The sequence below is a fragment of the Prionailurus bengalensis genome, chromosome A2 (assembly GCF_016509475.1).
Source record: "Prionailurus bengalensis isolate Pbe53 chromosome A2, Fcat_Pben_1.1_paternal_pri, whole genome shotgun sequence".
NCBI classification, from domain to species: Eukaryota; Metazoa; Chordata; class Mammalia; order Carnivora; family Felidae; genus Prionailurus; species Prionailurus bengalensis.
Window position 1 is genome coordinate 13,967,122 of NC_057348.1, and position 16,065 is coordinate 13,983,186.

General features: G+C 54.1%; 1 protein-coding gene across 7 annotated transcripts; it reads right to left on the bottom strand.

Moving 5' to 3' along the window:
• Positions 1-834: 834 nt before the first annotated feature.
• On the bottom strand, positions 835-15,185 carry FKBP8 (FKBP prolyl isomerase 8). 7 transcript variants are annotated; one of them, XM_043587088.1, is made up of 9 exons: positions 15,081-15,185; positions 13,382-13,707; positions 11,074-11,243; positions 10,798-10,886; positions 10,301-10,518; positions 9,472-9,644; positions 7,604-7,681; positions 6,965-7,096; positions 835-3,058 (listed from the first exon to the last, which is right to left on the bottom strand). In XM_043587088.1, exons 2-9 carry the CDS (start codon positions 13,680-13,682, stop codon positions 2,954-2,956), a joined length of 1,266 nt encoding a protein of 421 aa, XP_043443023.1. In that variant the 5' UTR covers positions 13,683-13,707; positions 15,081-15,185; the 3' UTR covers positions 835-2,953. The 7 variants fall into 7 exon arrangements, with proteins under 7 accessions (XP_043443023.1, XP_043443022.1, XP_043443027.1 ...); XM_043587087.1 differs by having other exon boundaries at positions 10,301-10,521; XM_043587090.1 differs by lacking the exon at positions 835-3,058 and adding an exon at positions 6,016-6,547 and having other exon boundaries at positions 15,081-15,184.
• Between the last annotated feature and the right edge of the window lie 880 nt (positions 15,186-16,065).

Here is a 16,065-nt window from a genome sequence, read left to right on the forward strand (position 1 = left end):
ACAGTTCACGAGTTTGAGCCCAGCATCAGGCTCTGTGCTGACAGCTCAGAGCCTGGAGCCTGCTTCAGATTCCGTGTCTCCCTCTCTCTCTGCCCCTTCCCCACTCACACTCGATCTTTCTCTTTCAAAAATAAATAAACATTAAAAATCTTTTATTAAAAAAAAAAAAAACTACTTTACCCAAGGAATTTGAAGCTGGTTGGTCCAATGGGATGGCCCCTGGGTGTGCACTCCACCTGGCCAGCTCATTGCAGAAGGTCTAGCTCTATGATGGGAACAGTGACTCTAGTCTGCTCCTCATCCCCTATATGGCTTTGGACATGTCTTACCCTTCTCAGTGTGCTCACATCATAAAACAGGGATGATAATGGCATTTACACAAAAGCCGGGCCCTGGACCAATGGCAAATAGCATCATCATGGAAGTAATTATTATTATTATTTTTAATGTTTAGTTTTGAGAGAGAGAGAAAAAGGGAGGGAGGGGCAGAGAGAGAGGGAGACAAAGAATCCGAAGCAGGCTCCAGGCTCTGAGCTGTCAGCCCAGAGCCCAATACAGGGTCTTGAACTCACGAACCGCGAGATTAAGACCTGAGCCAAAAGTCGTACGCTTAACTGACTGAGCCACCCAGGCACCCCTGGAAATCATTATTAATGAGTTTACAACAGTTTATCTATATAATCCCTTTCTGTCACATCTTTAGGTTGTTTGCAGTTTATGTGTTTTTAAACCACACTGGGATGAACACCCACTATTAGTCAGCTATTGCTAATAGCTATTGCTAATATATGTATTAGTTACATACTGCTGTATAACAAAATATTTCAAACTTAGTGGCTTAAAACAATAAACATTTATTATCTCACAGTGCCTGGGAGTCAGAAATCTGTTATGTTTTAACTGGTCCTCTGCTCAAGGTCTCATGAAGCTGCAATGGAGGTGTTGGCTGGACTGCATCCTCATCCGGAGGCTCAACTGGAGAAGGATCCATATCCAAGCTTCTTGAGCCTGTTGGCAGAACTCATTTCCTGGTGGTTGTAGGACTATAGTCCCCATTTCCTTTCTGTCAGCTGGGGGCCACTCTCAGGTGCTAGCCACATGGCCTCCTCCATCTCAGTAAGAGAAAGCCTCCCTCTATCGAGAGGGAGAATTCTGAGTGTTGAATGCTGAACCCCTCTCATGGTTCAAATCCCTCTGATTTCCTCATCTGCAACCAGTGAGTCAGGCCCACTCAGATTATCCCCCTGTCTTAAAGTCAATTGGCCCAATAACATAATCACAGGAATGAGATCTGTCCCACTTCTAGTCCTGGGATGATATAGAATAAGAAATCTCGGGAACACCTTAAAATTTCTGCAGCCCATAGCCCTAGGAGCCACATCTCTGCACACCTGTCCCACAGCCTCCTACAAACTCAGTTGTTCAGTCAGCAAATGAGCCTCAGGGATTCTGAAACATACTACTTTGCAGCAGACAGAATGCAAGGACTCATTAGGGCACTCACTTTGGAGAGAGCCCCTCTACGTGGTGGGGCAGCCAGCATGCAGCCTCAGGGTCCAATGCCTGCTTCACTGCCCCCTCAGCTGGGCATCTCAGAGCCAGCAAGTCTAGCTTGTAGGCCCTCAGGCCTCATCTGTGCATTGGGGAGGCTAACAGTCCTTCTTGGGACAGGGAGGAAAGACATCTGTTGTTGGGGATCCTCAAGACTATGCTCAGGTTTGATGATTGACTAGAAGGACCCACAGAACTCAGAAAAGCTGTTCTGTTCGTGGCTATGGTTGATCACAGTGAAAGGACAGTCTAAAGTCCTCAAAGGAGAAGAATGCGCGAGGCAGAGCCCTGGAGAAACCAGGCACAAGCGTCCAGGTGCAGACCTGTCACAACCTTTGCGACAACACACACACAGTACTGCCAACCAGGGAAGCTCACCCGAGCCTCATTATCCAGAGTTTCTACTGGGGAGGAAGGCTGACCACCCATGTGCTTGACCTCAGTCTCCAGCCCCTCCAGAGGTCAAGTTGGTACCATTTGGCTAAAAGCCCCACCCTAAAGTATATTATTAGCATAGACTCTCTGGTGTGGCCCAAGGTCTTAGGTAAACAGACACTTTTATCGGTCAGGACATCCCAAGAACTTAGACGTAGATGTGACCTGCCAGGAGCAGACCGAGGGCCAGTCCTTTCTTGGGAACGTGCAGGGTTTGGACAGCCTAGGTCTGCTGAGTTACTTCTTTACTGATCTGTATCAGGTGGGGCTCCAAGTGTCCCCAAACCACCATTTTGCTTCATGGATCAGCTGTATTATCCTCACTGTGAGCAATGAAGAAGGTACGGCCTAGCATTACCTGGAAAGAGTTTATAATGATGACCATGCAGACTCTTCCTCAAAGGTGGCCTGTGTGCTGGCTATACCTTCTGGAAAATGTTCAAAGTCAGTTAAAACACTTTCGTGCTTAGGTGACTCTGATGGTGCCACAGCCGATCCCCTCCATGCTAATTTTCTTCCTTTCACCCATCCATCTGTCCACAAGCATTTATGATTACTCCTTTCTGTCCTCTGCCCAGTCAGGGAGGCTCCCTGAGAAGGACACAACAGGCCACAGAACAAAACTGATACAACCCAGCAGACTTCCCTCCTCTAAATGCCCACATGCAACAGAAAATCCAGGCTGACTCAGGCAAAAACAATTATTGGCTCAAAAGAGTGAAGAAATGATAGACCTGGGGCGGGGCACAGCTAGCTCCAGGAGCTGAATAGGATCACCGTGACTCAGTCTCTCTCTCAGCTCTGCTCTCTGGATGGCCTTCACTCTCAGGACCCTCTTCATAGAGACAAAGATAACCACAGCAGTACCAGGCCATCAGCCCCAACTCAGCATCCTCTAGAGTAGAAGAGTATCTACTTCCTCCGGGTCCAGAAGTTTCAGGGAAGGCTTTGATTGGCTCGTTGTGGGTCACAGTGTGGAGCCAATCACTGTGGCCAGGGTGCTAGAACGCTCTGATTGGTCAGGCCTGGGTTGCAGATCCATCCCTGAAGGCTGGTGGGGAACCAGCCCTATCTGCATGGAAAGGAATGAAGGTGAGTTCCACCAGGAGGAAAAAACAGAGGACAGGCATTCAGGGACCCAATGGTACCACGCTGGGTGACTCCAGCCAGCCCTCACCCACGCCCCAGGAGCTCGTCCTTTAAGGACGACATGAGATGGAGGCATGCAAAGGATGCTTCCTCAAAGTGCTCAGGAGATGTGAGTGCCTCCCTCTCCCCCCGCCCCCCATACACACACACACACACACACACACACACACACACACACACACAGAGCTCGTTCTATCATGCTCACTTCCAATTCACAGCCCACTGTGAGCTGCACCCTTCAAGGGCAAGGCAAGGCTGAGTCATTGCCTAAGACCAAGTACACAGGAGGCACTGATAACTTGTTTTCATATGAAAGAATATCCATCCTCTGAATGTATCATGTACTGCCCAGCCGGCACACCTTTGCACATGCCATGCCAGTCGTGGGAGCACTCTTTATGCCTGCTAAAGGACTCCTGCGTCTTCAGGGACACTTCAATGCCCCTCGTCCTGGACACCCTACCCCGCCCACCCCATTCACACAATTGAGGCTAAAATGACCAAAGGAATGAATATTCTAAACGTCACACTTCTGGCGATGGCATTCAAAGCCTCTCTCCTTTCTGGCCATAACTTGCAGAGAGGTGTAGGTAGAATTGGCTGGGGGTCAGGGCAGGGGCTCTGGAGGCCGGCTGACCTGGGCCTAATCCTGCCTATTGTTTCTTGGTGATGGGCCAGCTCCTGGACAGGAGCTGACTCTTTTCTGAGCCTCAATCTGCTCAGCTAATAATGGGCACAACCAAAAAATCCTTGGAGCAAAGGGAGAAGACACACTCAGCCGGACTCCACTGTTACTAAAAAACTAGTCTTCAAGACAGCATGGGACCCAGTGTGGGACCCACAAAGAGGACACAGAGACCCTCAGCATGGAGTAGGGGCCAGAAGACTCGCGTGTGTGGTCAACTGATTTTTTACAAAGCTGCCGCAGTAACTCACTAGGGAAGAGAAGGTCTTCCCCACAGATGTTTCTGGAACAACTGGATAGCTATAGGGGAAAAAATGAACCTTAACTCCAACCTTACACTATATACGAATGTTCACTGAAAGTGAATTGTAGTCTCCATAGAAAAGTTGAAGCCATAAACCATTTAAAAGCCTAGGAGCGCCTGAGTCGCTCAGTCAGTTAAACATCCGACTCAATTTCAGCTTAGGTCATGATCTCACAGTTCGTGAGATCAAGCCCCACGCTGGGCTCTGTGCTGACAGGACAGAGCCTGCTTGGGATTCTCTCTCTCTCTCAAAATAAATAAATAGACGTTAAACAGAAAAAAAAAAAAAGCCTAAAAAAATCCCTACAAACTAGATTTAGCAAAAATTGACAAAAAGCACACAGAAAGGTAGAAAAAGCTGATAAATTGGACTTTATTAAAAAATATCTGCTCTAAGAAAATGAAAAGTGAGCCACAGAATGGGGAAAATATTCACAATATACTACCTGACAAAGAACTTGCCTCCAGAATGTGCGAAAAATGGACACAGCATGAGGCCGCCGTGGGTACCCGGTGGACGAATGCCATGACAGACATGATCGCCACTTGGGAATGATGGCAGTGGTTACTCTCACAACCTCGGCCAGGAAGTCACCCTGGCCAGCCCACCATCCCACTGGCCACCCCTCAGGCCAGCTTCCCAGCCTGAGGTCAGCAAGTCTGAGGAAAGGGGGGGTGTCCTACCTGGGACTCCAGTCCCCCGAGCCTGGCCAACCCACAGCCCTTACCCCAGCACCACTCACAGGGCCCCCCTCCTGTCTGAGTACAAAGTAGAAGCCTAAGGGGGCTGAACGGCGGAAAGGAGGGTTCAAGCCACCAACAGATCTGTGTCCACAGGCTTGTAGAGCAAGGGCCTGGTGCAGGCAAGTTCAAGGCCTGATTGCTACCTTCTGCTGAGTGGCTGTGGCCAATGGCTTTCCCTCCTGTGCTGTAAGGGGACAGGTGCAGGACAGATCCTTAACGGTGATCTATTCCCAGAGATCTCCTTTCCTGGAGGCAGGATGAAGCCTTGAGAAGGGTCTCAGGTGCTGCACTGACAGAGGCCTGAACACTGGCTCTACCTGTTCTGGCTGTGATGGTACACAGCATTTAAAGGAGATGATCCTAGGGGCGCCTGGGTGGCTCAGTCGGTTAAGCGTCTGACTTCAGCTTAGCTCACGATCTCGCAGTCCGCGAGTTCGAGCCCCGCGTCGGGCTCTGGGCTGATGGCTCAGAGCCTGGAGCCTTCTTCCGATTCTGTGTTTCCCTCTCTCTCTGCCCCTTCCCCGTTCATGCTGTGTCTCTCTCTGTCTCAAAAATAAATAAACGTTAAAAAAAAAAATTTTTTTTAAATAAATAAATAAAGGAGATGATCCTACAGCCTCAGATTGGGAGAAAAACTAAACAAAACCAAGAGGAGCTCCTGGAATCAACCCCAACCCCTCTCCATAGTCCCTGAGGCCCTGCAGGGTCCAGTTCTGCTGACCACACACTCTGCTCAACCTTGAACACATCAGGCTCACCCCTGCTCCAGGGCCTCTGCACTGGCCACGCTGCTACCCAGACACGGGGCTGTCAGCGTGCAGCACAGCCAGACCCCTGTGGCCACTGAAGTCTCAGCCCAGCACCCAGTTAGATCCTGCCAGGATCCCCATCTTCAGATGGGGCAACAGAGAGGACAGCAGTGGGGTAACCAGCACAGCTGGGTGTGAACTCCTGCGGAGTCCAGCTGGGTACCCGGAACACATTGCCCCACTTCTCCAGGCCTCCATCTCCCCCTGTGTAAAGCAGGTCTGCTGTGGTCTGAGAGGAGACACCCCCCGCTCTAGTCCTGCATGACCCTGGATGTGACACAGGCTGTCTCTGGCCCCGCCCCAAGTGACAGCGGAAGAAGGTACTGGAGCCAGCAGAGTGCGGGGTAGGAGGCTTTATTTCACAGAAGGGGTAGGAGGGAGAACCTGGACAGAGGGCAGCAGGCGGGGAGGGTGGGTGGTGGTGCTTGGACAGGGACTGGGTCAGGAAAGGGCTGCCCCCAGGCCTGTTGGGAAGGAGAAACTGAAGCCGGCCTCTGCTGAGACCAAACCCAAGGGGGTGGGGGTGGGAGTGGAAATTGGGTCTGGAGGAATGAGGGCCCCCTCCCCCCGGGCTGGATATGGAGCCCGGGCCCTGCCTCAATTTCCTCCTGTAGGGCCATAGTCCCTCCTGGCTCACTAGGGCCACGTGGCCCCCAAACCTCACTGCTCCCGCCCCAGAGGAGGGGGCTAGATCAGACAGGGCAGTTGACAGGGAGCCTGGGGAAGTCAGGGAGCGCGGGGTGGGGTCCACGGTGTGCGAAGGGGTGGTGGCCACCTGGGTGGTCAGTTCCTGGCAGCGATGACCACAGAGAGAGCCACGCCCCCCAGGGCAACAGCAGTCGCCCCAAACAGCCACTTCCATGGGATGGACTGTGGATAAAGGGGAGGGAAGAGAAGGCCGGAGGGTGGTCAAGACAGATACCCTGGTCTTCACCTACCAACATGGCCGAAAGAGGCCTCCCAGCAAACCATTGCTGGACAATGCCTTTCCTGCCTTCTGGCAAACTCCTACTCAAGCATCGAAACTCCCCTGTTCTGGAACACTACCCCTTCCCCTCTGGAAGAGCTATCATTCCCTGCCCTGAGCCCTCGAAATTGTGTTCCATCTCCTGCTCCAGCCCTGGCCACACAGGGCTGGGGCTTCTCTGTGTCTCCAGCATGGTCCAGCCCGGTTGACAAGGACATCAATGCTTGCAAAATGAAGAAATTCCTTCTGCGTGGTGTGCCCCACCCTTAGCCCCTACCCCTCCTCTGGGAGCATCCCTGTGCCTGCCAGCCCCAGCTCACCCAGGCACCCTTGCCAGGACACTTGGCAGGCAGCCGGCTGGGGTTGCCCAGCATTTTCCGGTACAGGGCGGTCTCTGTGCTCCGCTGGGCTGCGTGCTTCTTCACCAGTTTCGAGAGCTCTGCGTGGATCGTCTGCAAGAGGTGGGTGTCAATGGGGCTAAGAACATGCAACCTGACCATCTAACTGGACCATCATCTCTGATGCTCTGCCTTTCTGTGGCCCCTGGTCACTTTGGACTGGGTCCACTGGGACATGGAAGTTCCACCTGCCCCTCTCTGGGCCTCAGCAAAGTAGGGGCCGGCATCTCTATCCCCCTAGGTAACCAGTGGAGGAGGCAGAGCACAAGGTGGCCAGGAGAGAGGAAGATTCCGGGAGAAAAGCTGAAGACATTGACACGGCCCCGGTTAGTGGCACCCTTGGCCTCTGGGATCCCCATGGGGGAGGGCTGAGCCCAGACCACCTATGCAGGAGTCGTGACGGTCTCAGCCAGCTGGCTGTGGCTCTTCAGCCACCGATCCCCTGTCACTCCCCAGGCTGGAACACCATAGGGAAAACCACAGCAAGAACAAGAAGACTCCAGGATGACTTCCCAGACAGGCTGGCAGGACAAGTCCCAAGGGCATCTCCTGTCTGCTCACCTTGTTGGAAGGTTCCAGCTTCAGCGCTGCCCTCAGAATGGGGATGGCCTCACTGTACTCCCCTTGCTGGGCCAGCACCTGTGGGAGGAAATGGATGGCGTCACTCCAGAACCACAACGGACCGTGGTCTTCTTCAAAAGACCCAGCCCTGCCAGGCTCCTGGCCACCCTGACTAGTCCCAAATCTATCACCAACAACCACCCCAGGGTTCCAGCCACCTTCACTCCCGAGCCCTCAGACTACACGAGTGCCCCACTAGGCGGTGTCATCCCGATCTGCTCCCACCCCTACATGTCAGTCTCAGCCTCTGCAGGAGACCTGGGTGTGGCCTCACCTCCTCCCTCGCCACCCTGGCTGGTTCAAGAAGCCAGGTGAATGTTTCCAAAGCTTTGGCTACAGTGGATGATTCAGAGCCAGCCAATGAGATCCAGCCTGAACAATGCTGGTGTCACTCAGAGACCAGATGCTAAGTGGGGAGGATGGAAGCCTTGGTCTTTTGAGGGGGTAAGAAGCAGCATCTCGGTCACGTTGAGAGGGAAACCCGTAGCAGACAGGCACAGCATCCTCACAACATTGCTAACGCCTGGATCCAGCCATGCCTGAAGCCAAACACCCTGGCAGTTCCACAAGCTATTAATTCCTCCTCTTGCTTGAATCAGTTTGAGAACGTTTCTGTCACTACAACCAGCAGGTACAAACATGCATGAGACCACATTAGCAGACAATCCCACTGCCCCCACGAGGATTATAAACCTTTGAAAAATAGGGGCAGCATTTTCTTCCCAAGTTTCTACACAGAACTTTACACACAAGTGCTTTAAAAATGCTGGGTGGAGAAAGGCCCTGTTCATGCCTCTCATAAACAGGCTGGGTGATCCACCATTTGCTTGTATCTCAATTTCCTCCATTCACTGATAAAAGGTGCTGAACTCCCTGTCAACACACACATACGCACAGACACATACGCAGACACAGACACACACACACACACACACACACACACACACACACAAGAGCAAGGATCAACAAAAATGGGGGCGAAAGCAATTACGGTCAAATCTTCACAGGCCAAATTCATCCCTACATTCCACAGCACTTACTGGGTACCCCCTGTGTACCTGGCCCTGTTTGCAGGGCTAGAGATTTCACACCAAGTGAGCCAGACAAAATCTCCAGCTTCTCGTAAGGGAGGTAACAGCCATGATGACACCTGTCAATGCTGACGACAACATGGAAAACATGAAGACAGGGCAGGGGGGCAGGGGTGTGTGGCCGGGAGAGCTTCCTGAGGAGATGACATCAGAGCAAAGACCTGAAGGGATCAGAGAGGGGCCCATGGGGGGGGCAGGGGGGGATCTGGGGTATGCATGTCTCAGGCAGAGGGCATAGGCTGTGCAAAGTCACTAGGGTGGGAGTAGACCTGGCCTGGGCAGGAACAGCGAGGAAGCTGAGCAGGATGAAGAGGAGAGGCAGAAGGTGAAGGCAGGGGACCAGATGACTCAGAGCCCCAAGGGCTGCAATGAGGACTTGGCTTTTATTCCGACAAAGATGGGAACCACGGAGGATTACATGCAAGGAGCAGTCACCAACAGGCTACCCCGCAGTGTCAGGGATAATAGGACCTAGGATTCAAGTCTGGCCTCGGTCAATGAATTACTGGGATTCAGGCCATACCAAAGCACCTGTCTAGGACTCAGGTTCCCCACTTGTACCCCAGAGAGCTTGGCTGGTTGATGCTTATGCCCGTCTCAGATCCAGAGTCTGGAACCAGCCCCACTGTTCTGGGCGGGGGAACCAGCCTGCCCACCTGCAGCCTATGCCCATCTGCCCGTGGCTGGCGGACCATCCATCTGCAGCCCACAGCTCACCTTGCCCTTGCGGAAGAGCGCCTTGATGTTGTCGGGCTGGTGCTCAAGCACGAGGCTGCAGGAGCGCAGCGCTGCACGATAGTGGTCCAGCTTCAGCTGGGAGGCTGCCAGGTTGTTCAGACATTTCACCTTCAGCTGCAGGAGCTGCTCCTCCTCCTCGAATGTCATGTCCACTGTGGGAGGACGGTGCTCAACCACGGCAGTGGTTACCACACTGCCAGGCCCCCACCACTGCCCATCTGCGGAGCGACGGCCGCCTTCTACTTCGGGGAAGTGCGCCCCGTACGCTGTGTGACTCAGGCCAAGACCCACTCCTTCTGTACCTCATGGCAGAGGAGCCTGCGTGGGGAGGGCCTCTGAGTATCCCCGTCACAGGAGACGGGGAAAGGGGGCTCTGAGTTCCCAGTGGTGGGGCCTCCATCATCTGATCCCCCAAGCCCAGCCCCTGCCATCTGTTCCATGAGTCCTCTGGTCTCAGTTTCCCTATTTCTAACATACACCAAGACCAGCGCCAACCTGAGGGCGCTATCAAGGAGTAAGATGGAGGCTAAGCAACGCAAAGGCCTAACCACAGGGCACATGGATTGACACGGTCTACAGCCACCCACGTTCCTACATACACCTGCGTCTGTAACATTCCACTGATCAGGGATACGCTGCAACTCCGGAGTGGACCCTAACCTAAAGATTAGGAATAGCTGAACATCTATCCATACTCTGGAATATTCTAGAACATTCGGAGTCTGAGGCCCGCTGTGGCAGAGGGAAGTTTCTGGCACACTAGTGGATGCCTCTGCAGGGGAATGGCAAGATTTGACCTGGCAGTCACCTTTGGCGCTAGAGGTGATGGCCTTGATGGCGAGGTCGTAGGAATTGGCAGCCAACACGAAGTCGGCCCGCTGGTAGTGGGCATTGCCACACTCCCGCTTCCGGTTGGCCAGAGCCACACGCTCCTGCCCCGTGAGCATTTCCAGGTCGGGTCCATCCACGGCAGTCTTCAGGGTCACTTCCAGGCACAGGGCCGCGTGGGGGGGGATGTATGGGCTCCTGCTGGGGGATGGGGCAAGAGCAGCACTCAGACCCAGCGGCCACTATGAATGAACCTCAGACATGCTGGTTTAGCTAGGGAGCAGGGGGGAAAGGGTTCAAGTCTTGGAGCTGGCCCCACTGTCACCCCCTCCTCAGTACACCGAAAGGGAAGTAACTTACCACCCATGAGCTACCTGACTTGGAGAGTAACTTCCCTTCCCTAAGTCTGTTTCTTTTATATAAAATTGGCAGGCAAAGGGGTCCCCCATGGGGACCCTGCTGGTGACAGGTTCTCACCTGCCCTGGGGGCCATAGCAGTACTTGGAATCAGCAGTGACCATAGCTGTCTCCCCGACATCCATGAGCGGAACGCTGAGATCCAGGGCCTGGGTGTGTAAGGGCAAGGGGTCAGGCAGGCTCAGGTGCAGAGTAGCAATGCCATGTTTGCTCTGGCCCCCCCATCTTCCGGCCCCCAAGCCCAGCCCCTGCCAGCCACCACCACCTCCCCTCCATCCCGCCTTGCCTCCTCTGCTCAACCCCAGGGCAGCTGCCAGTCCCCTCGCCCCTTCCCACCTGGATGACATCACAGTCGCCCAGCGTGAACACCAGCTCTGGCTCTTCCTGCACCCGAGTGCCATTCTCCAGCGAAGTCTGCAGCTGCACAGTGACTACCTGGCCTTTAGCTGGGCGGCTTGAGCCGGGTGGGCCTGGGACCAGCGTCTTCTTCCTTAACAGCCCATTGCCTGCCGGGGACCAGGGACAAACAACCTGTCACTAGGCGGCTTAGATGGGTGCCTGCTCCCTGAGCACCCCTCCCCCAGCACTCAGCTGAGCCTCAAACAGCTGCTCTGCCACTTACTGGGCAGGTGATCCCATGCCTCTGGAACTGTCCCTGGCTGGACACTGGGCATTAAAGGATTAACTTGAGGGGTGATGATAATGGCCTGTCTGACCATCATCTTAAGAAAATTAAGACTCGTCCAGGGCAAAGGGCTGAGAAAAGTTGTCCTGCCCAGCACTGTCAGGCTGGCAGGGATATCCAGACTCTGGAGCCACCCCCATCTTCCTCCCCTGGTTCCAATCCAGCCCTTGACATTTGGGCCTCAATTTACCTCACCATGAAATGAGGTAGTCAGGGGGACCCCTGGAGACACCCAGTGAGCAGTCTGCTTGGTTAGCAGAGTGCCTGTGACACCAGGCGTGTGTTCCTACCAAAGCACCACATCGCTAAATTTAAAAGTTAAACAGAGCCAGAGGGCCTACATGCAAAAGTGCCTGTGATGGCCCCAGAGCTCATGTTTTTCTCCATGCCCCAAGCAATCACAGGAATGGCCAAATGGTCACAGCCAACAGCTACTAAGCAGGCATGAGGCCGAGCACCCTTACAAACCACAATACAGACACCCACTGACATCCCAAGACAACCACAGGCAATCGAGGGCTTACACCTGTGGGGCCTTATACTGATACTACCTACAGTCACCCATATTCTGACATTTATCTGCGTTCCGTAATATTCCACCAGTCTGGAATATACCATAACTCGAAATGTACCTTAGACTAAAAGTTAAGGACAAGAAAGTTATCGATTGATATTCTGCAATATTCTAGAATGTTCCAAATTTCTGTGCTGCTCCTTGACTTGTACATACCCTACATCCAGTCTCAGAACCAATGACCTAGGGGATCCCTAGGGATCCCTGTGTCTAGAAGTTTCTGGGCACTAATGGTGGGTGTCCTGGAAGGGTTACAACCAGGCACTGCCTCTCAATGGGGTAGACTCTGGTGAAATCAAGTACCCTCTAAGGGTCTCAGTTTCCTTGTATAGAAGCCCAAATACTAACCTCAGAAAGTGGCTGGCTCAAATATAAAAGGACAAAATCAGGTTTGCGTGCAGAAGGACAGCAGGGCAGCTCTTAATATCAGTAAAGAGCTTCCCAAATTCTAATATGGCCAAGGGGGCTGTGTGACCTTGGGCAAGCACCGTCACTTCTCTGAGCCTCAGTTTCCTCATTTGCAAAATGGGGATATGGTAGGAATTACATCACAGGGTTGTCGTGAGGATAAAATACGATGGACAGGCCTGGCACAGAACCAGTGCTCAGTAAATATTACCTGGTGTTGTTTTTAGAAGTAACAATGTTTTTATCAGCAATAAAGATAATATCAGTGACAATTCTGTATTATCGGTATCAGTGTTATTTAACACTCTTATTTTAACGTTAGTATCAACAGTGTAAAAATGATGTTTTAGTAACATATTTATTAGCGGACACCGACATTATTGAATAACGCTAGATATCAGTACCAGTAGCAAAAGGTTTTCTAGTTTCCAGAGTTGTTATCATGAGGTGGGGCATATGGGTGGGCTCCCCTAGTTTCTTTCTTGCAGGACTTCTCTGAGCAGCTACAATGCTAATGCATGCTATGAGCCAGACAGAAGCATGAACAAAATGGGACGTTCCGCAGATCCATCTGACCCATGGACACATTTTCAGGAGATAGGCACTTGCCAGACAAATGCCAAAAAAAGAAGCAGTGGGGGTTGGGAGCTGCCAGCGCCTGGTGTGCTGGCTGTGTGGCTCCGGGCAGGTGACTCAGCCCCTCTGAGCCTCTGTTAGCAGCTCTGGAAAACAGGGACATAACACCAGGTGCATGTGCGTGTGTGCATGTGACAACGAAAGGGATTCTTAAACATGAAGTATCTCAACCAGTTGCCTGTGGCTGGCAATCACCGTGGTTACGTGTTTTATTTCAAACCTACTTCATAGCAGAGAAGGAAAAATGAGGCTCAGGGGAGAAGGGGGCCTAGGCCAAGGTCACTTCTGAACCTGAGCTGTCCAAGCCCTGTGGGTCAACCCAAGCCACCCCTGCTCCTTACCCAGGATGTCCAGCCACTCATCAGGGGCTGGGGCGGGCTCGGGCTCAGGCTCCATGGCGGCCAGGAATTCTCGGGCCAGGGCCCCAGGCTGCTCAGCCTCCTCCAGTGGAGGCTGCCCCACGTCTTCAAGTGGTGGCAGCTCACTCAGATCTTCCTCCTCCTCCTCCTCCTCCTCCTCCTCCTCGCCCTCTGCGTCTTCCACCCCATCCAGCACCTCGAAGTCCTCAAGTGGTGGGACCCCAGCAGGCGGTGGGGCAGCGGGCTCAGGACCCGCGGCAGAGGGCTCAGCACAGGATGCCATGCTGCTGGGGGGACGGGAATTGGCCCTGGTGGGGGGAATGGATGGGGTAAGAATCCCACCACCCAGCCCCTCAAATTCTCCTCTGCATCCATTCGCCACGCTGCCAAACACTTGCTGTGTGACTCAGGGGCTCCAGGCCTCAATTTCCTCATCTATACTAGTGGGGAAAGAACCACCAAGCCGTGGACATCAATCAGTCCCAAACAATGTTAGCTATTATTACAGCTAATTATCTTTTAGTCTTTATAAATACCCAGAGAAGTAGGAAACATTCCCCTCCCCCATATTTTGCAGAAAAGGAAATTGAGGCCCAGAGGGGCAAAGTCATTTACCCAAGGTCACAGAGCAAGGCAACTGCAGGGGCAGAATTTGAACCTGGGGCTTATCTGATTAAATGCCCAAAGGGGGTGCTGGGATTTTTTTAGGGCGACTGAAGTCTCAGGAAGTCTATTTTTAGAGCCCAAAGGGAATTGAGTCTTCACCAGGGCTCCCTACCTTCAGCTGCCCCTTCTCCTATGGGGAGCCACCTAGAAATCCCAAGCCTTCTCTTTCCATAACCTGAACCTAATACCACTCCCCCAACACCAAAGACCCTGGCCCAAACTCTTCCCTGGGAGCCCTTTCTCCTCTTCTCAAGCCTCCAGACCATTCTCAAAGTAGCCTCCTTTACAAGAGTGATCAAGACCCCGTGGCATTCTACAGCCTCTTCCTTGGGCCATCAACTGTCCCCTTCCCCCAGGCCCCAAGCTCGGAGCTGGTAGAGCCTAGCCATCATTCTAACCCACAGCATCCTCTCCCTAACCCTCACCTGCCTGCTCCTTCCGGTCTTTGGCCCCATATTCTGAGACCCTCCCAGCCCCTACCCCCACAATCCCCTGCGCCCGCATAATTCGCCCTCCGCCCTCCCCCAACCACCGCCCCCAGCCCGGGCCAGCTACCCCCACAGCCACTCAGTCGACCCGTAAACACCCTGATGTCCCCAGACGCCCCTCTCCAGATCGCATAACACTCTACGCCCTCTAGACGCCCCCGGCCCAGGCCTGGTTCTTCGTCAACCTCCCACCCAGGGCCCCAACGCTTCATGCCTCTTTGACGCCACCAGTCTGGGGCCCCCGACCCCTCGCACCCCTCGGGGGCCCAGGCCCTGCACTTCTCTGGCAGCAGCGCCCCCACCCACTCCCTTCAGCCCCATTCGGTCCCCACCCCCGGTTGCCCCCGCTCGGCCGCGCCCCCTCTAGCACTCCGACCCTCCGCTCCCCCCGCAACCGGTTCGCCTCCCCCCGCGGCCTTTGGCCCCGCCCATCGGCCCCAGCCCCCGCCGCCCCAGCACCCAGACCAGCCCAGGCCTGGGTAGCGCCCCCAGCCGGGGCAACCCTGCCGGCGCCCCGGGACACGTGCCTCCGGCTCCGGGACCCCCGCCTGGGGTCCTGCGCCCCCCTCCCCGCCCCCAGCCGCGGCTGCCGCGCCTCGGGAACCAGGCTCGGGCGCCCGGCCCCGCCCCCACCACGCCCATTGGTCGCCGCTGCTGCGACTGCAGCACCCATTGGCTCCAGCGCACATCCGTCTTGGGAGCAAGCACCACCCTCTTCCTGCTTGTTTCCGCGGGGCGTTCTTAAAGGGGCAGAGACTGCCGCGCCACCCCGGACGGGGGCGGGGGCGGGGGCGAGAACCAGGACGGGGAAGAGGGCCGGGGCGGGGGCGGGGGCAGGGGCGGGGGTAGCAGGCGGAGGGTCTACAGACCCAAGTCTGTTTGCCAATACGCGCCGGGTTGCCTAGCGGGAATCTGCTCCCGTCTGAGCTTCATCTTGCTCATCTGCAAAATGGGGATAAACACCCCCATCCGCGCACTCTCACCTTGGGGGATTTGGGGAGGACAGCCTTAAAAGGTATTGCTTTAAAAGCTCAGTCTTGACCATCAGGGCAGCTCTGGGACTGCTGGATAACCCACCCTGTAGCCCTAGTTACGAGCGTGGTCCCAAGGTCCTGAAGGGGAGCGATCACCCAAGAGCACACAGAATCCCCGCCTCACCCTCGCGTGGTCTGTGTAATCCCCTGAAGGTTGCCTTTTGCATACAGAAGGAATTCAATTAGTGGCTAGGTGAGCGACTGAGCAACCAGGTCCGCTGGAAGGAGTTTCTCCTCCCTGCACCCTCTGCTAGAGGGTGATAAGGTACCCATGGCTTTGGGAGAAGGTGGCAGTGTCGATTAGACGGATTTTTATGGATCTTGTTTTTTTGGGGGGGGGGGGGCGCTTACTCTTCCTTCGCTCTATTTTATTTCCTTCCCGGGGTTTACTCATTTACAGAACGATCTTACATCTTTTGCTTCTCTCCTCTTATCCTGCTTTGCTCCATTCTGGAAAGAATTTTGCCTGTTTTGTCCC